General features: G+C 34.4%; 1 protein-coding gene and 1 long non-coding RNA gene across 8 annotated transcripts in view; one reads left to right on the top strand and one right to left on the bottom strand.

Moving 5' to 3' along the window:
* The window catches only part of DGKB (diacylglycerol kinase beta), a 339,840-nt gene that overhangs the window by 313,418 nt on the left and 5,241 nt on the right, over nt 1-21,181 (top strand). For all 7 annotated transcript variants that reach the window (XM_021538316.3, XM_021538315.3, XM_021538318.3 and 4 more), the window contains 2 exons: nt 12,101-12,221; nt 13,905-13,965. In XM_021538316.3, the coding sequence (XP_021393991.1) occupies nt 12,101-12,221; nt 13,905-13,965 (182 nt within the window). The remainder of the gene's footprint in view (nt 1-12,100; nt 12,222-13,904; nt 13,966-21,181) is intronic.
* Nucleotides 15,393-21,181, bottom strand: part of LOC144247308 (uncharacterized) — a 297,702-nt gene continuing 291,913 nt past the window's right edge. Inside the window, exon 4 of the long non-coding RNA XR_013341026.1 lies at nt 15,393-15,477. This is a non-coding gene — a long non-coding RNA (uncharacterized LOC144247308). The remainder of the gene's footprint in view (nt 15,478-21,181) is intronic.

A 21,181-nucleotide genomic window follows, 5' to 3' on the forward strand; every position in this document is an offset into this window, starting at 1 on the left:
GACATATGCATCTGATACTTTGTGACTGTGGGAGCTCATCAGGCTCATGACAGTCTAACACTAAATGCGAGACTGCTCGGGAACTGCAGGTCCTCTAGGCAGACAGAAAGTCACAGCACAGCATCAGACCTCAGAAAGGCAATAAAGTGAGTTTTGCTAATGTATAACGGTACTTATTTATGAAAGATATTTTAAAGCAACCATCCAATTATTTCATTTATTTAGAATTGCAACATGCTTTTGCCAGATGGTGTTTCATATCAGGTCAAAAAATAATGAAGGAATTTGGCATTAGAACTGAAGTAACAAGAAAAGATGAGTGACTAGGGATTGCAAAGTTGTTACAGCTTTTTGGTTTTGGGAGTTTTTTCCCATCAAGCTTTTGTAATTTTTTTTTGTTTTGCTTCTCTTCCCTGTGGATTTATTTGTATTTATTGCATTTTTGTCACACCTTATTAGAAGTTAGAAAGATAATTTACAATGTGGTGAAACAAACTCCCAATTCCCAGGGAAGTGTAGACTTAAATAATTTGTCCTTTCCCTTTTTAGATTATTTAGTAGACATGTTTAAGGGGTTTTAACAGTGGCTGGTGACGGAAGGAGGTGATTTGAAATTGCCAAGAGAAAGAAACAGTTTTTTGAAGAAATTCCTTCAACATTCATTATGTCCTCTTTTACTATTGATGATGATGTTTTGTTCCTGTCTTGAATAGGTATGTAGGGATTGTTATGCTGGACAAATAAAACATGGAGAGCTGTGGTTCAGACTCATTAACAGTGCTCCAACATGAGTAGATTCTTCAGAATACAAGCACTGTTCTAATTTTTTTTTTTTTTTTTTTTTTGCCCCTTTCCTCCCCACCACCCACCCCCTTAATAATCCATTCTTGGCAAGTTTTAAATTTTGTTGGTGTCATAGTAATGGTGAATGGGCCATTGACTTCTACCTGAACTAACATTACCACTGGTAGTTTTTGTAGTTTTTCAGGTTTAAACAACAAATGATTCTTGAAATCTTTGCCTAATGGAGAAATAAAATTGAGCCTGAGCCACTTAATACAGTAGGTCATGGTCTCAATGGACTCTGTTGGAATCTCAAATATTTCAATGATTATTAGTTTTGGACTTCAGTGAATACATCACAAGTAACTAGTTTTGCATTTCCTACCAATCATTTCAATCAGCTGTTTCATATATTCATTTTAAGTCTTCTACCAAGTATTATCAATATTTCTATGAATCGGGTATATGACTTGAAATAAAAATTTTCATACTGTTGTGAGGATTGGTTTTAAAATGTCACTTTTCATTAAAATCTAGAATTTCTCAGAAGAATGGACATTAAAAAGTGAAATTTGAGTCCAGCTTTAGTATTTTAGAAAGAAAAAACTTTTTCTACTGGCATTTTTTTTATCAACTTTGAATAGATCAAAGATACAGTTCTTACTTTAATGGTTTTTTCTTTCTTTCTTTCCTTCCTCAACCATACATTTTGAAATTGCTAGTGAGTCTGGTGTTATACTTCTATGAAAAGCAAAACCTAAAAAAAAAAAAAGATCTGTGGCTAAGATCCAGAAATTGAAGGGCTGAAACCTGTCTTTTGCTATGCTGGAATCTAAAGCCAGATGTATAATACAAATACTCCAGTGGAATATGGAGGGGGGGGGGGGGGGGGAAGAGATCATCTCATATATACAGATGCAAACAGTCAAAATCACTCAAGCTGTACTGAAATGTCCTTTGCACCTGGCACTGGAGGTGTTAGCCATGCCAGTTCAGTTCCCAAACACAGATGTTCTTGTTGTACCACTTCTTCTGTGTAACATTTAGGTTTCTGTTTAGCTCAGCATAGCACACATAAATACTGTGCTCCAAAGGCCACCCATTTATTAGTGCACCTGCACCTTCTTCTTTCTTTAATTCCCTCAGTACATTGCATTCCCCTTGTGCTGCTGATCCTAGTGCAAAGTAGTGTTATGGGAAAGAAACTGAAGCTAACATCACAATGCATGAATTATAATAATGTGTGATTGCTTTTGAAAAATATTTTTCATCATATTATACATGTAAGGCTGAATTTTCAGATGCTGGAAATATGTAAATGTGAACTTGCTTGTTGTACACAACCTTATTTATACTGCTTTATAATTAGTATTCTGAAAGCATGTACCATAAAGTAGTTACCATAGCAATAGGTCTGTATAAACAGCACCTAACAGTCATGCTTGAAACATGCGTGTGCTCCTTTGGATATTACTGGGTATTCATGCTCAATTTATTTGTTGGGCAGACATCAACATTAAGGTCCTTTAAAAATGTATCTCAGAGACAACTCTGATCTTCTTCTTATCAGTTTCTCGTGTACTTTTCTTATCCTTGATGAAGGATAAAAAGTAAGAGTGAAAAAAGACAACCAAAATAAGATGAGGATAATTTTGTTAGTTTTATAGGTCTTCTATTTTTCATTACAGTCCTTGAAAATAGATTTTTCTTACTATTTCTAATCCCTCTAAAGACCAATTCAGTAAGGCTCTACATTTCAGTAGAGCTTTTCAGCACAGGATTGAGGGAGGAGTTAGGTCTGGGCAAGGATTTGCTTCTGTATTTCTCAGATACCTGAAACACCTGTAGCACCTGAGTGGTACTACAACTGAATAGTGTGTGCTCAGATCATTTGTTAGTGAAACATTGTGGCTTCCTGTTTGTGGCAGAGTAATTTTTTTTTACAGTATAACCAGAAATTTTGCTTGTAAGTAGTCTTCTCTTTTTCAGAATGAAATAAAGTTTGGTTTGTTTGGGGGGGGGGGGGGGGGGGGGGTTGTTTGTTTGTTTGTTTTTTGGTGTTTTTTGGTTGGTTTTTTTTGTTTTTTGGTGGTTTTTTTTTTGGTTTTTTTTTTTTTTTTGAGAGATACTGTTCAGGACGGGATCATTAAAAATAACTTGGGTCTTGTTACTGTGGTACTTGTGGCTGACTTTGTTTTTTTTGTCCTTGAGAAGAAATTTGGAATTGTTCTGTACTTGATCATGGTTATGGAAACACCTTTTCTTCCTGTGTGTGTTGTAAACTGTTGAGAAAAGATATTGTAAAATAGCTATATGCAGTCATTAAATTTAAAATATTGAAAGGTATAATAAGAAATTTATTTTTGCTTTCTTTGTGGTCCTTTGAGTTGTCATTCCAAGTAAAGCATATCAAAGACATTTTCTTGCATCACTATTAAATTTCCCATTTGCGTTCTGCAATAGCAAAGGTTTCAGTGTATCCCAGATATGTCTTCTTGTAAACCAGTAACAGAAAAAAAAATACTGAATGTTTAACAATATGTGTAGTTCAGATAGAAAGAAAAATAATAGCAATCCTCTGTATGTAGCTAGGTAAGATAGCAGAGACCAGATCCTACAATGACAACTAATGAGAACAGAACAAATGCAAGGAAAAGCCCTGGGAAAATCTGCTCACATACTTGGACTTTAGTCCTGGAGCTATCAAGCAAACTTGTTGCCGATCAAACAATGAGTAAGTAGAGAGTGCATCACTTCTTTGGGCTTTGACCTCTACAAAGAAGCCAACACATGGTAATTTTGAACCTTTCTTCAATTCTCCATATATAACTTCTTCACATCCTTAGAGTTCCTCTCAAGATACCATCCTCACATCTTCTTCTGTTGCTCCTTTGTCAGACTTGTCAGCCCTTGAGAATGTCCTGGAGATCCTAGGCCACCTCAGACAGCACCAAATACTTTTAGTTTGGTGGGAAACTAAATCAAAGCTCCTTTAACTTTGCGGGCTGCAGGAAGTTTAGGAAGATTGTCCAATGGACAAAAGTGTTACAAATGCCTGCCCCAGTATTCACAGGATTTGACTTCAATTGTCCGATGCTCCTTCTGTACAAAGAGAGGGTCTGAACAATGTGATAGAAATTGCAATCCAAAGTATGATTATAGTATTTATTTAATTAAAATAACCCAGGTACTGAGAGTGAAGGCAAAGAAACTTAGGAGGCAAACCCACCAACAGAAGTTGGAGTCTCAGCAAGCTTGATAGACTATATTGATGCCTTCACTGCTATGATTTCTTTCCTCTTAGTATCTATCCAAACAAGTACCTTGGATATCTTTACCAAGTTGAAGGCTCTTCCCCAGGTACAATATAAATATATAACTTTAAATGTTTTAAGGCAGACATTTTACCCCATCATAAATTATGAGAAGTAATCTATGAGCCATCTTATTGATGTTCAGAATACTTATCCTGAGTTAGGTTCTTGGTTAATAAGTAAATAATGCTGTGGCTAAAAGTGATATCCACTCTGTGTAGTGTGATCTCCAAACACCATGAAATACAAACATGGTGGGGGAAGAAAATAGAATTGGTCCTCATGAAGAACAAGAAAAATGAAGATCATCTTTAGGGCTTTCTGAACTCCTGGATCAAAGACTCTACCACCCTAATCAAAAGTAGTTTTAATGCTCATGTAAATTGAGTGAACATTTCTTTCTGGCAGATGACTAAACACTTTGGTAGGGATAAGGCTGTTAATACAGTTTGTAACCCTGCAAAAGGGAAACATTTATCCTGTTAGTACTAGTTCTCCTAGAAATGTACAAATCAAAGCTAGTTTTCATTGATCAGATTTCTACATTTCCATAAATATTACTGTATTTTTCTTTTTTAGTTTTTGACATTTTTATAGGCTAATCAAATATCCAGTATTACTAGGAGCCATTTAAAGTGAATGCCAGAACTACTAAGGAGTAATTTGAGAATTAGATCTATTTTTGTTAGTTGAAATGATCTTGCTCATATTGTATCGTACCTGATGCTCAGTAATACGATAGTACCAATACAAATAGGAAGATATCCGGTTTGAAGTTCTTAAATATCTGTTAAAAGTGGTGAGCAGTCCAAGCACATTAAAATTCCATTTTCCCCCATACAAGTGTTTGCTGCAGATGACCCCCACTGATCTTAAATATATTTCTGTATCTGTAACTGAATAGAGGTTTTCCGTACAGCATGTTCTAATGGTACTCTGGCCTTTAGCCAACAAGGCACTGAATAAGGCTATTTTTAAAATACAGAAACTGGGAACAGCTGCAGCAATCAATTTTGATAAAAACAGAGAGGAACTTTGCTTTTTTTTTTTTTTTTTTTTACGGTTTGTCCAAGTTTAGACTTCTTTCATAGAATGGCTTTTGTTCTCTTGGCTGAAGGGGGTATAAGAGTAACACAGTGAAATCCTTTTGAACAAATAACTCTTAAAAGAATACAGATTAAAATAATGGGGAGCTTTTTGGTGCAGCAGCATGTTCAGTGCAATTGTACTTGAAACTATTAAAAACATAAATCCATTAAAAAGAATACATTTTATCTGCCAACCTTTACCATAAAATACTTATACATAATGATCTCCCAAACTGGAAGATGAGATCCCTTGTTTCAAATTTTGAACATCTGAACATTGATATTTGGGAATAATTTCTGAGTGGAAGTAATTTTATTTGAGTGCTCTGGGGTGGGTTGTTTTTGGGTTTTGGTTGTTGCCTTCTTTTACCATTAATCAGAAAAGTTTCTATGAAGAACTCTTATCTCCTTCCCCCTACTAAGCTGAGGGAAAAAAAAGTTCACTTTAGGAAAATTTTACAAAGGTCTTCTGTGCATGTTAAAAAGTTTCATAAAATATTTAATTGTAAAGACTGATTCTTCCTTGTTTGTCCTATTTTTTGGGGGAGAAACTCGTCATTCTGTGATTAATGAGAACTGGGAGATGATTGTGTACACAAAAAAAAATCCATTACACAGTAGGAGGCTGAGCTGTGTCTGTTAAATGATTCCATCTGAGGATAAAGCCTGTGTGCTAGACTGGTGCGAGATAAGATACTGGGTGAAATTTGAGTTCCACTGAAATCAGTAAGAATTATGCCACTAAATTCAACACAGAGAGGATTTTATTGATTGCATTCATTTTAAGTGACAAAACTAGCACTTTTGCATCTTACCCCATTATCCCATTAGGGCTATTAAGTGCACCATCAATTCTGATGGTGGAGCAAAATTCCACTGAATTTCTCACAAACACTTAAATATAGGTAATATATATCATTTGTGTATGTCCATAGAGGTATAAAATGTGTTTGCATTTTTGTGTGTTTTTATGTACATAAAATATCTGTCTAATTTATTATCACCATATCTGAGTATCTCTCCAGGGTGAGAATTACATCAGTGATAAATCTTCCTTCACACTAAGAAGAAGGTTTCTCTTGTTTTGTTTTGTTTTAATATTAGGAAAACAAAATATGAAGACAAAAATAAAAGCTAGAGAACTAATACTGGCATGAAATAGATGTATGGATCCACCTGAGATTTTAATGTTTGCAAGCAAACTTAGCAACACAAAATACTCAACACAGAGTCACATACCATAGATATAGGACTTCATATATATCCTTGAAGTCTATATGAAGTGGGAGAACAGACTTTTGATAACAGAATGTTAAAATTCAGGATTTGCTGATATATTTCCTGTGTCTGCCTCAAACTTCACATGTGATCTTGGCCAGGTCAGTTCTCAAAACTCTTGTGCTTAACTTTATGTGGTAGAAATAATATTATTACTCTTCTGGGTCTACACACAATATATTCAGCTGAATATGTGAACAAATATTTTCCAGGACTTGAACATGTCTGTGTACAATTTTCACTTTGTAAAATGGACATAATAATATTATTTTCCCCCAATGCTTTGTCTGTTTTATTTGTCTATAAATTCTTAGATAGGAGAGCTGTCTTTTGTATATGTCTGGGAATCAGTAACACAATAGAGCATTGACACGTGGGCCTTGAGATACAACTCTGATATAAACAATTACAAATGTTGAGGCAAGTGTTACTTCAGGTAGCTTCACTAAAGGAAGGCACAGCAGAACCCAGGATGTACAGATTGTACAGGATTTAGTAATTTTTTGTAACCAGGAATTTAGAAAAAGGTGTTCATTTGAAATGAGAAAAATATTATGACAGTAAACACATTTCTAGCATTTTTTTACAACAGTCCCTATCACTGCATATGGAAGCGACCTCACATTCCTGCATAACGGGTAACTGGAGATTTAATACATGCTGTGTTCTAGGAAGATACTGAAGCATTCATGTGGTGCAGAGCAGAGCTTGGGAGTTTTTCAAGGATCCTCTGGCATCATACCAGCTTTCTGAATTCTTATCCAGTATTTTAACTGGAACCAAAAAATTTCCAGAGTGATGATTACTAGGGTTTGATTACATTTAGTAAGCTATGGAGCCCCTTCTCTTCAAAGACAAACTGCTGCCACAGACAGATTTACCACTGACCAACAGTGTTTTTATGCAAATGTGCCTGAGTGAGTGCAGTAACCCCAAGTTATAATAGAGTCATTCAATCTCTTGCCAGGACAGCAATATTTATATATGCAAAGATAGATTGGATATCAAAACCAGTTCCATTACAGAGGGAAACTTCTCTATGTAAATCAGTTTTTCTAATCACACCATGTTTCTTCCCACCCACCCCCTACTCCATTTTGCTTTCCTTGCTTTATCTTCATAGATTAATTCCAAATGTGTTTTTCTCGTGTGTTCACTCTGAATATTGAAGCATTCAGCTAATACCAAGATAATGGATAACGTAAACTCATTACGTTAAAGTCTCCAAGTGTGTTTCTTCATGCCTTGGGAAGGGCTGTAAAGGGCTTACAGTCACATACAGTGTTTCGTCTGCCACTAGTGCAAGTTTCTGCTTGAAGTTCTCTTCTGCTGCTGCCTTATGGAAGAAGTGGCAGTCAGACTGTCTGTCTGTCCCCATCGGGAATGAGTGCGAGGGTCAGCTGCCCCTCTGCAAGCTGACAGCAGAGCTCCCCTGCGAGAGCTGCCTTTGCTCACTGGCGGGGCTAATGTGAGGAGACACGTGAAGTACTTTGGTTTGTGGAAGAGGCAGGGGAGACTTGGTGCTGTGAAAACATTCCCACACGCTCTAATGGCTCATTCACATAGAAAACAAGCGAAAGCCTTCAGCTCTTTCAAAGAGCTCAAAGTAGAACAAACGGACTGGGGAACCCCAAGGCACCAGTCAGAAAACACTTTCCTAATGGACTAATACCGAGATGATCTCTGTGATAGCTTACCTAGGAGACCTCAGCCCTCCTTTAGGCAACTAAATGAACTGCTTAGAAAGAAAAACTGCTCAGTAGCTGATAATTGCTTTTGTTCACTGTTAGCTGTGACATTCTTCTTGGAAATCTAACCTTTAGTTTCCTAAACCTAAACTTTCTAAAACTAGTGAAACATGCATTAGAGAATTTTATCATTACAATCACCAATTATTTCTCTTTAGAATAAAATTTGTAGGATGCAGAAGAAGCACAAGAAAGAAATGTGTCCCTAAAAAGAAAAAGTTTTGCTTTATAGTTGGTAGAGACACAGATACTTAAGGCTATAAGAATATAATTTATAATTAAGATTCAAGAATATAATTTGAGTATCAAAAATAATGACTTTCATTTTCTCAAACATAATAGGGATACATGTCACAGAAAAGTCCACATTATAAACTGTTTTAAGTGACAAATGATGTTTAGTGAACAGCAGCATTCATTATTCTCCACTAAAGTTTGTAAGATGCATAAGAAGTCAGCAAGAATAATGATACTAGATCAACCAAGTTTGTGTAGCTCAGTATCTGACCTCTAACACCAACTTGTATTAGAAATAAGTCATAAAAGAGCAAACTTATAGTGATTCTTTTCTGTTAAGATATCCTACCAAATATTTTTGATTTAAGTAATTTCAGTTTAGTGTGGCCTCATGGCATAACAAGATATTATGTAAAAAGAATTTCCTGCTTGTCTAGAAGTACTATAAAACTCGGTTCTTGCATTTGAGAAATACTGAATTACATTACTGTCTTCACCTAGTCCATTGCACTTAGTATTTTGTCATCTTTCCTCCATTCATCTCCTTACTTCCTGAAGGCTACTAGTATAATTTATTTTCATACAGAAATTACTCCATATTTGTTACCAGATATGTTCATCTGTCATTTCCAGTTATTTTTCTTCCTCTGCATTGCTGAGTGAACAGTAACTACAAATTCCATAACTTATGGATGTACCAATTGCAGTATTTGATGATCATAAATTGAGCATTGAACTGATATTATAAGAACTTGCCACAGTAACTCCACAATCAATGTTCATTCCAGCATGACAGTATCAATTATAGTCCAGCAAAATAAGCATATACACAAGGAGACACAGACACCATATTTCCAAATGTTATATATGTATGTATATAACAATCTACATATCTGTAGTCAGTGCTCTTTCTCCTCATGGACATTAAGTTACATATATTGAACTTTCTGCCTTTGCAAAGCCCCGTTTCTCAATACTGTAAAATTCCTAAACTTTTTTTTATGATTGGGTTTTGTTTTTCCTTTGTTGAATCTTCATTACTCACCGTCTTCTTCTATTTCCAAATTATTTTGGGATGTATGTTGAGCTGCACAGAGGCCCTGAGCTTTCTGAAAAATCAGTGATAAACTTCCACCAGAATGACGAATTACTTCCCCTTTCCTATCTGTTAATTTAATAGAAGATCAGATCTCCTTTAACAGAGCTTGCTTAGTCTGTTTCAAAGTCTTTGGTGGAGACCTTTTAAGAAGAAATATCATCCCGTTGTTTATGTCTTGACACTTTATATTCAACCACTGTACCTATAGCCATGTGACATGGTTGAAAAGTGGGACTAAAATAGACACACTCTCTTTTTCACTTTTCACTTGAGTTCTTATCAAAGTCAATATATCTCAAGGATTTGTTGAAATGGATATGACTATGCAAAAGCATCAGGTCAAATATATCACAAGGGCAGGAGTGCGAACTAATGCAGTCAATAATTGCATGTTACATTTGTTTTAGTTTTTACTGCTTCTGAAGGAAAGTTATGTCTAATTTAAGCTTGATTCTAAAAATATTCATATTTGGCCTAAAATAACTCCACTTTGGAAATATGCCACTGCAAATGTGAAGTTTTTGCTTTTTTGGTACACGAGAGTATTGTTCAGTTCCATTTTCCAATGTTTAATATACCACATTTAATGAGAAGTGCAGTATAGATCAAAGGGCAGGATTTGACCCTTAGTTACCTTGCTGCTACTGACACTAATCTCATGGCTCCTGAAAAATGATGCATCAAATATATATCCCTGAAAATGTCACTATTCAGAATACTGAACATATTGCCTGAGCTGTCAGAAATAAAAATCTGTTCTTAATTATTCTTCCATTTAAAAAATAATAATTTTCTAATGTCCCAGTGAATAGGAATTTGATGTTTTCTTTGGCTAAACATTTTAATGATCTAGTACATGTAAAATGTTCTATGTGCTTTTATAATATATAAACTTTTTAAAATGAGTAGTTCTTTTCCAGTTAAGTCTCTGTGGCTACCAAGAAAAGCAGCATTTATTTAAATCTCACTTAAGTTTAAATGCTAGTTACTTATGGGAAACATTTTAAGAAAAAAAAATGCAATGAAAAGCCAGACATACAAAATTTGGCTTACATATGTTACATGGATGCAAGCTATAAAAATATATAGTTAGAATTAATCATACTGTACATTTTAAACTTTTGACCATCTTATTTTTTCCCTTAATGGGCAAGAATATTGTTGGGCTTTTTTTCTTCATTACTATTTTATGGAACTGATTTCACTGTGATGAGAAAATGAATAATATTAAGAAAGTATAAGAAGAAAAATTAAGCATTTGGATAGTATCAGATTTTCTGCTGGAATCAGAATAATCCAGGTCATAAATCCTGTTTGCTTTAATATTTTTTTCCCTCATCACAGTACTTCTTTCAGTTAATTATCTTCATTGAAAGCACAAAGAGGCGGTCAGAAAAGACTCCCATTGAAACTTTGGAATAGCCTCATAGATACAGTTTTTAGCATTAAATTTTACCTCCATTAAGGGTTGAGGGGTTTAAAATAGACACAGTAATGTGGTCTCCGGTTTTTTCAGTGTGATGGTAGACTCTAACACTTTATCTTAATGGTCTGCTTCACTGAACAATGTACCTTTTGGAAACATTGCTGTTAACAGCCAATTTGTAAAATACACATATTATACAGCTAGAAAAGAAATGTTTCTTTTTCTTGTCCTTTTGGTCTTGGCACCATGTATTTATGCAGGAGAATATAATACATTTCATGCAAAACACCCGAGCTGATTCTGGATAATATTTTGTTACCTTGCTTGGTTGCTTCTCAAAGCAGACTACTTATTACTGTTTTGGTATCTGTTTGTACTTGAAGTCCTACACAGAATTTTTCCTTTCTCCTTGTAGTCAAGTAAACTAATATTTATTTCAATGCCTTTTGAAGTTTGATGCTGAAGAACTATTTCATTGTGAAACAAAAATCATATAACTGAGTGAAAACAAGCATGAGAAAGTTGGAAGGCTATGTGGATAGCTAAGGTGTTTTTCTGCCTTTTTGCATTGCATCTGTGTACTAATTAAGACACTGATCCAATGCAAAAAATAATAACATCTCATAATGACAATGCATGCACATAAAGGCTGAATTAGAGTTGTACACATTGTCTGGAAAGTACTGTATAGAAGAGGACCCAATAGAGTGTGGAGCACTGACTTTTCCTTTGGAGATTTTAAATATCTGTTGGAAAATTAAAACACATAAATTTCTGCGCCGTAAACATCTCATTCTTTGTGTGTCAGATAATGAAAATGAAGCAATGTCTTCTATTTTCTCATATAATGAAATTATCTTTTTAGTCTTTATGTATTAAAATAAACCATGGATATAATTATTCTATTTCAGAATAAATTTCGTTAGGATATTGTAGAATAATGTGACAGCAGGGCCCAGTTGTGTCCAACTTAAATCTGTAATTCTCCTTAGGAATAATCATTTTAGCCGGTTCTATTCTCCGCATCTTTTGTTATCAGCTTGTCTTCTGACAGTTCTCATTGGTCAATATGACTGCTTTCAAAATGCTGTCAAGAAAAAATGTGGATTTTTTTTCAACTTTTGCAGATCTAAGTGACCAGCTTATGGAAGTGGTGGGTCTGGAAGGAGCCATGGAGATGGGACAGATATACACAGGTCTGAAAAGTGCTGGAAGACGGCTTGCCCAGTGCTCATCTGTTGTCATCAGGTATCAGCACCTTTAATTTACACTGCAGTGTTGTAGTGGAACTAAAGAGTTTTATGTATTGACTTTCTTTTGTAGTTTAAGTCATAATTACAGTTATTATTTCTTGTGAAAGTATCATTTTTGTATATGAAATTAATCTATTCCATCCACATTCTCTGCCCATACATCTTCCTTTCTTTAAATGTGTAAAAAAACTAAAAAGAGGGTGTTTACATTCTATCCTCACATGTTGTATTCAAGTGCCATTTTGTCCAATGAAGTATTGTCAAGCATTTGGAGCAGAAGGATTAAGGCATGAACATCTTGGTGTTTATTGTTGACATACGCTCCATGCAATTTCAAGCCCAAAGTAATTTAGCATTACTTTGTCATATTTTAACCCATTTATAATGCATACCACACCAGGGAATAGTAGCATGTAATTAGTAATTGTAAAGCACTTTTTGATCTGTGGAAGTCAAAGTGCTCTGTTTTTAATTTATTTGTTATTTACTGAATTCTGACAAGCCACTATTATTAAATCTGTTGGTATGTCTGAGCCGATGATGGTGGAGTACTCTAATTTCATTGTGTTTTATCATTTCTAAGATAAGAACATTCACAATAGAGGAAACTTGAATTAGAACACAAGGAAAAAGTAATTATTCTATCTTTTAGATTAAATAAGGACTGAAAAAGAATTGTCCATCTCTTTTTCAGTTAAGAATTCCTCAGGAAGAATTTTCCAAAATTGATTAAACCCATAAGATCTACAATTATAAGCCTAAAACAGAAGAGCAACAATAAAAATAAGTAGGAACTCTTCTGAACTATAAAGTGAGAGCTCATAACAGTCTTCCCTTCTTCCATTTATGGCCGTAGGTGATTGTGGATAATTCCATGAAATGTTAGTTTGTTTTCAAAAAACATCCAAACCAGAATTTCCATTGACCAACATGAGTAACTAATTTTTCTATTATTAGATTTATCCACTCCACACTATTTATAATAGTCTTGTGTGCAACCTATTATAATGCAAAAAAAGACCAAAACGTGTAATACTTTCTTTTTCTGTTCTCATTTTGCTACACTTTTCTTAATGTGACACCAGAACTAGAGAGGGAATACTGTCTGTATCTTTCTGTTGAAATCAGCATCCCTTTGCTAACAATTTAAATTTATATCATGGCATGTTAAACACTCTGAATATAGTGCAAACTTCATGCTCTTTGAGTGTTCTGTCTAACTCAGACATAGTGATTCTAGTGATGATGATAGACCTAAAATTTATTTCTTATTTCCTTTGCAATAGTATCATATATACTATATACTAGTACAAACTAAATTATAAAAAACAGCTCAAATTTGTCTTTTCTGTTAGTAAGGTTTGTTCCTGAAGTTATTGTGTCATTCACTCATTATTTCACAAATTACAGACTCTTCTTCTGTGAAAGGGCAGTGTATTACTAACAAGATTCATTAATATTTTCTATGTTTTTGCTTTGTGTGTTGAAAATCAGACTAAGCTTTTTAAGTTGACTGTGTTACATTTGTAAGCATATTGAGTCATATTGGAAATTTCATAGGAGTTTAGGGGTGAATCAGGGTTATATCTGTATGCCATCACATATGTACCTCTTTAATAATTCATTTAACAATTTTTTCTAGTTTCTTTTTCTCATATTATGAAATTTTTACCTTTAGAACCAGCAAGTCTCTGCCTATGCAGATAGATGGAGAACCTTGGATGCAAACTCCTTGCACGGTAACTGCAACTGATTGTTTTTCTTTCTCTTCTTTTTCAATGGTAGAAATATTTCTCTTTTGTTTAGAAGACAATCATTTTCATCAGTATTAACTCAATTTACTTAAAAAACATCTTCACAAACTGAACTTCAGTACCCCTGCATTTTCAATTTATCATTCTGAATTCAAACACAGGTTAGAGTGGAATAAAAAGACATCTATTTCAGAAGTTTGGAAAATACTTGAAGAGCGCAGTCTCAGTATCCCTTTACCTAATATGACCCTTTATTTATGATGGTGTATCAGATTTAGGGTCTCTATTGCTGAGTAAAATGCAATATTTGTTTTGATGCTAAAATGTAGAAAGTAGCTAATATTAGTCTTAAAAATTTAGAAAGCTTTTATATTGTGTTTTGAGAGTTCCTATAAAAAATTTTAATTAAAGCTGAAGACTTAACTGTTCTGCTTGAATTATGCAATAGGACTAGTATTTTTTTTTTAAGTCCTTACAGCTTAAGGGGTAAATAAAATAAATTATTAGTTTCTTGTTTCAGTACCCACACATACAACATGAGGGCATACAAACATCAATCTATATAGGTTAGGATAACCTAGGATATGATAGGAGCTTTCTCAGAGAAATTTGAATGACTCTTTAGAGACAATGAAAGAAAAGCTGTATCTGTAAGAACTCTCCATTTTCATCTCTCTTCAATAAATTATAGAGGCTAACCAGACATTCAGAGAGGAGGCTGAAGAAATCCAAGTTCTTTATTGTCTTGTGTCCTTAGTAACATGTTTTAATATACAATTCTATTAATTTTGGCTCCCTAAAGAATACCTGTGCTTTTAAGTAGATTAATTGCTGTAGCCATGCAACTTGTAAATATGACAAAATAGTATTGTGACATGAAGAAATCCCACTACCAATGGGAGCAATTTTCAAAAAAAGGGTACTGGATTCCTTTTATGAGCTTTATGTCTTTGGTCGAATTAAGAGTTTCACAAAAATAAAAGGGGCAATGTTCAGGATAACAATATCAGGTGTGCAACTGATTATATATGGGTTAGGATTGCAGAAGAGGGTAGTGGTACTTAATTTTTACCAGCTAGACCATAGTGTACAGCTGAATGGTGTGAAGGATGCTGAATTCCCATTCTCTAGGAAAGTGCTCAGATTCTGCAATGTGAGGAGAACCATATGAACACATACTATGTAAAGGCAGAACAGTGGGGATTTTATAAGATTTGTTGGAGAAAACATGTTGGAGTTAAGCGATATCATATTTACCTTTTCTGCAGTGATGGCTTAGTGCAGAGCAACAGTTCTGAGCCCAGCAGTTACTTGTTCAGGAAAAAGACATGGAATTTTTCCATTGCCAGATTACAGAAGAGAACTTATTTGGAAGGTTGCTGGCAATAACATGTGCTTTTTTTTTTTTTTTTTTTGTCGTGATGCTTGCTCTGTGCAGAATCTCTGCTATCTGATTGAAAATGCTAGCAGAAGCTGCCTGTGCACTTGAGAGCAAACCTGGAAAAAAAAAGACAGTTCATACATTTCAATTACTGTTCTGAGGAAAACAGTAAATTACTATTGATAATTATTGCTGTCCAGTTTTAAGGGGGATGGAAATGGAAAATACTCTTCTGAGGAACCTATTCTTTTTGCTATACCATTTTTATGAGAATATACTTGGTGCTGCATAAGAAAATTATGCTGTTGAATGTACTTGTTTCCTCTGAAGAAAAAATACATTAACTATTTGCTATACCAATGCACTTCTATGAATTTAGATATAGAAATATTTTTCGTTATTTTAGTCATTTTTGAGGATTATTTTTTCTGTTGAAGAGCTTAAGTATTTATTGCAATAGCTCCTTGCATTGTTGTATATGTACCACGTTCTGTTTCCTAAATCTTACAAAGTAAAAAACATGTATGGTCCAACCTCTTTCCTCCCCACTAATTCTAACTACAGTAGAGTATTTTTCTTTAAGTTCTCTGCAAAGTAGCTAGGAATTCTTCTTTGATAATAGGAAGAATGTCCTTAGACATAGGTGGATATTAGGTTTCTCTCAACCAAAGATCCAGATTTGAAATCTGAGTTTGTGCTTCATGGTGATCTTTCTTTGGAAGCCAAAGTGTACTAGATCATGTAAATACCAGGGTGATATTTGTGATGTGTATCCAAATCAGAGTCTATACAAAACCCCCAGAAAATCAAAATAATTCTTTAGGCTTAGTCAGCTATGTAATCAGTCATTTGAGCCAGCAAGCGCTCAAATAACAGAAAGCTAATAAGGAGGCCAATATAAAAATCATGAGTCTTGTCCTTTTTAGAGAAAAAAACTGCCATTTTCTCCCAAAATGAAAGCAAATTAATAACAACAAATAATAACAACACATTAATAACAACACAAAAAATCATCATGACCAGATGAAGAACTCTCTAAGCTTGGTTCCCTGGGACACATGTGATAATTTGGCTTTTCTTTCCTTTTGCCTCTTAGGAAGTTTCCTTCTCTAGTCCTTATAAGAAATTGAGGCCTGTATGTATAAAGATGCTGCTGTTCCTGCATTGTGCAGAGACATTCCTGAGCTACCTCTTTTCTCATTAGGATGCTGAGGCAAGGCACTTATTAGTTTACTAGCTATGTTGTTTGAAGGAAAAAAGCTGCAGTGTGTTTGGATATACCATCTCACTAGTTTTAGGAGAGAGAGGTCTGCACCTTGTTAGGTTGCACACATCAGTGAGGCGCAGCAGCTGAGCCTCAGGTTTTGATTCTTTTGTGTTCCAGGTTCCAGCCAGAAAGCCATTCTTAAAAAAAAAAAAAAAAAAAAAAAACCCAAACAAACAAAAAAAAACCCAAAAAAAGCAGCAAAAAACAAAACCTGCTATCTTTCCCCCTTCAACTGTATCTTATGAAGTTGAAATAACACACTTTATTTTTGGTATCTTAGGCTCTTCAGTGTCATCTAAGTTCAGTATTTAAGGACTGACCTATAAATATTAGAGAGACTAAGTCAGAAAGATGTTCAGATTGCAAGTACTTAAGCTCAAAAATCCTTTCTGCTATGCTTCAGGTTTTGATATAAATGAGAGTATTTTCCAAATGATTTTTCAAATAAGTTCAGCCTGATCAAAATTCTCCTGTTTTTCTGCCTATTCAGGAAAACAAGTTTGGCCTCAAATCCCTATTATGTATAGGATACTGCCTGCACATACAGGCTTGGAAGTTTACTTCCCATTGAAGGAATCAACATGTTTATCTTTGTGGCTTCTCCTTTCTGACTGGAAAAGAAGTTTCCCACAAATAGCATGAGTTGCTGACACTGTCCTTTCTCATGCATATGGAGGCCATGGTCCTCCAAAATGATACTGTGAGCTCTGAGAAAATGCAGATAATATAGAAGCTGTGATCTCTGATTTTTCCTTCCTGTGATCAATTTTAGGAGTAAACAAATAGTTGTGTGGTTTTTTTTAAATCTTTGATAATACATTGCTTACGCACCTATCATCAATACAGGACAGCAGGTATGCATTCCTGTAGGTTCTGTGCATTCCTAAAAGTGTGAGTGGCTTGGTGTAAAAATCTATCATCCAGAATTACTCAGTGTGTTGAACACATGCAGAATGCAACATCTAACGAAGTCACTCTGCTCTGGTATAATAAGATAAAGCATCTGAGCATCAAATTGTATTGTTTTCACTGTGTTTTTATAGAAGACTCTTTGGGAGAAGGAAAGATGATAATGTTAATATTATGTTAAACATCTCGTCTGATTAGCTGAAGAGGAAATTCTATCAGAGCTCTCCCAGACAAATATAGCAACATGAAAGATATCTATGGTTTCACCTGATCTCCAAACAGGTCATTAATAGTAATGAAACTTCAAAGACTCTCAAGTTAATTCAATAAACGTCTAGCTTTAGCCATCAGTTTGGTTTTTTTTTAGGAAAAGTAATCTTTCAATTTAGCTACATAAATTATTAGCAATGTTTTGAAAAAATCTATAACAATGTTCCATCCTAATTAGAAATAACTGCAATTTCTGTTCTTTCATCTATTCCTGACTTGCTTGGCATGATATCTGAAAGAGTGTCAAGCTTCTAGAAACACTAGATTAAAAGTAGAAGACAGAAATGTCTATAGAAGATGCAAGTATATTGCTTAAATAAAGAAACAAAAATAAAAACCCATAGTCAGAGCTCACCTAATGGATTGCCAGAAACTCAGTTTCACAGGTATCTGAGACACAGTATTTTTAGAATTGTTTCCTGATTGTTAACTGTTACTTGGAGTAAGTCATGGAATAATGTTACACAAAATTAGTATTTCAAAATACTGTAATTTAAATGCACCGTAAAAATAAGTTTTGAATGAGTGGTTTCTCTCCAGGTTTCCCTTAGTCCCTAGAGATGTGAGCCAGGGTCTATGAATCCCTGGATCTATGAACCAGGGCACAGAGATCCTTCTGTCCTGGAGTTAAACACAGACACAAGAACTTAAACCAAACCAAACCAAGCTTTTATTATCACTGTGTGCCAGAGCTAGATGAGAAAACTAAAAGAGTTACAGATTTACTTTTATATAGATCCCTTGTCTCCAATATCATGGAGACATGTCTCCGTATCTCCAGCACATCACATGAGGCAGGTGCAGCTGTATTCTAGACTCTGTCTATAAGGTATCTTCTTTCTATGCCTCTGGTTGCACCAATATTTTCTTATCAGTTCTTTATAATAAGAGAATTTAACCTACTACATCTGCCACTTTAGAGCAAACAGGATCTGGGTCCGAGATATGATGACTGATTTCAATAGAATGTTAGCCAATTGCTACATACTTTACCCAGAAATGGAAATTACTCACTAGGGAAGATTTTTGATATTATATGAAAATGCTGCACTTTTTTTCCGTTTTGAGCAGCAGTGCACATTCTGTTCCAAGGCCACATTGATTTATTGAGTTTTAAAAATTTTATTTTGCAGCTGGGCATTATTTTTTGTGGTCACAGGTACACTGCACTTTAATTATTTTTGTTTATGTATGCATATTTTTTTCTTAATTTCAAAACAGTAGTTTTTGTAATTGACAAAGCAATTTACTGCATGTGTGCTTTCTGCACCCCAGACAAATACTCTAGCATGTAGTGCACCTTTCTTTCCAGTTCAGATTGTTAAGAAAAGAATTAGTTGTGACTAATTGCCAATTAATTTGCAGTGGTTTAAGGGAGGAGGGGGAAAAACAATTGCACCTACTAATTAAAATTTAAAATATTCCAAAGTGTCATCTTTAGGTATCTGTGGAATACATAATTTCCATTTTAGTTCTGCACTGGATCTGTAACAACCCTGAGCTGACAGCTCTATTAATTTAAAACCTCAGTGATACCTATTAGTACAAAACATGAAAAAAATGCCATTAATCATTTATTTTAATTTTGCAGCTCTGTCATTTTCTCAGTATGTTTAAAAATTATGATGACACTGTAACGTTTTCCAATCTACCTGTGTGAAGGGGAAACGGATCATACTACTTAGGAGAGAGACTAGAGTATATTATTAGAGCTTAATTAATGTCAAACTGATTGGATTTGATTGCACTTTGCACAATAATATTGTTTAGAAATTTATTTAAGATGTGTTGCATAACGCTTTTAAAACAACTACTTTAGATCAGAGAGATTTTGCCCAAAATGCCACATGATTCAAGTCACAGGTTAATTTTGCTCAGCAGTGCCTGCATTCTATCTCTCTGATTCATAACATGATTCCCCATACACTTTTGATCACCTAAGGAAGATAAAAGTATTTGGCACTCCTGTGATATGGAGGAGATGCATCCCTCCATTTCCTGTAAGAGGAGCAGTGTTTGGGGTGTCTAGACTGTGAGAAAACCCTCCTACCTTCAAAACAACCAGCATCTAAACCCTGCTAAGAACATGTAAAAAAATAAGCATAAAATAATAGATCCAGGTGGATAAGGCTGGGGTTTTTTTTCTGGCAGTTTTTTCCCTCTGTCTTTAAAATACCGTAATATGTTCTTTAACCTTAATTGAAATATTCTAAGCAGAGCTGATAACTCTGTTTCCAGGTTTCTATTGTCAGCTAATGCAATACTTCAGAACCTGCATTTATAGTACCATGTCTTCTTAAAGAGTAAATGTTTAGGCATTCTTTGAAGCATAAAGGTAACCAGTATATACTGCAGAAAAAAGAACATGAAAGTAAAACTGACTGACCTAAAAGATTCTGTTAGCATGCTAAAATTGTTTATGCTCACTGCATTTCGTTTAGTGGATATTAATGTGGCTTCAAGGCATTTTGAAATTCTGACCTGCTCCTAAAATAAATAAAGTTAATGCATTTGTATTTTTCGTATGAAAAACTCAGGCTTCTTATTTATCACAAAATTTTATATTGACATATAGAGATATTATCATCCCTTCTTTTGAGAATTATACACTTTCAATTTGACCTAGTATTCCTTGCCACAAATACAGTCACTGGAGATACTTTCTAATACTGAAAAGATGATTTCTGCAAATGCAATATTTTTATGCTAAATAAATATTTACTATATATACCAACCCTTGTGGGATAAAATCTTGGCTTCAATTAGTGAATAAGAGGTTTGTTATTGGCTTCAACACTTCAAGTTTAGCCTAGAATGCTGTGGAGCAGGCTTACAACAAAAATCCATGGTATCTTAGCAATTTAGGTGGCTACATACTTACCCCCAAAATGGAATTCTGTTATTTTCTCATTTTGTCTATTTCAAAATATAAATTTATGCCAAGAATGTAAAATAATTTCTTGTTTGTTTGGGGGGTTCTTGTTTGTTTGTGGGATTTGTTTGTTTGGATTTGGTTTGGGTTTTTTGGTTGGTTTTTCTGTTGATGTTTGTTTAGGGGAGGGGGGTTGTTCTTTTTTTTTTTTTTTTTTTTTTGTTGGCTAGGATTTTTTGGGGTGATTGTGTGTTTGTTTGTTTTGTTTTTCTTCCAGCAGCAATTCAGGCACTCAATTTATGTTTAAAGTGTTCTCTATATTACCCTCAAGTTATTATATATTTTCAATAAATTGAGTAAGTGATCTCAGAAATTGTTTTCCAGAATTCCATAGTAATTTCTATGAGTATATATTATCAATTCCTAAAAATACATTAGGTTAGGATTTTAGCTGTCTGGATTTTTGTCTGTGCAATCTTTTTTTCTCATGTGCATGTGTGTA

The sequence above is a fragment of the Lonchura striata genome, chromosome 1, assembly GCF_046129695.1.
Source record: "Lonchura striata isolate bLonStr1 chromosome 1, bLonStr1.mat, whole genome shotgun sequence".
In the NCBI taxonomy this organism is placed as follows: Eukaryota; Metazoa; Chordata; class Aves; order Passeriformes; family Estrildidae; genus Lonchura; species Lonchura striata.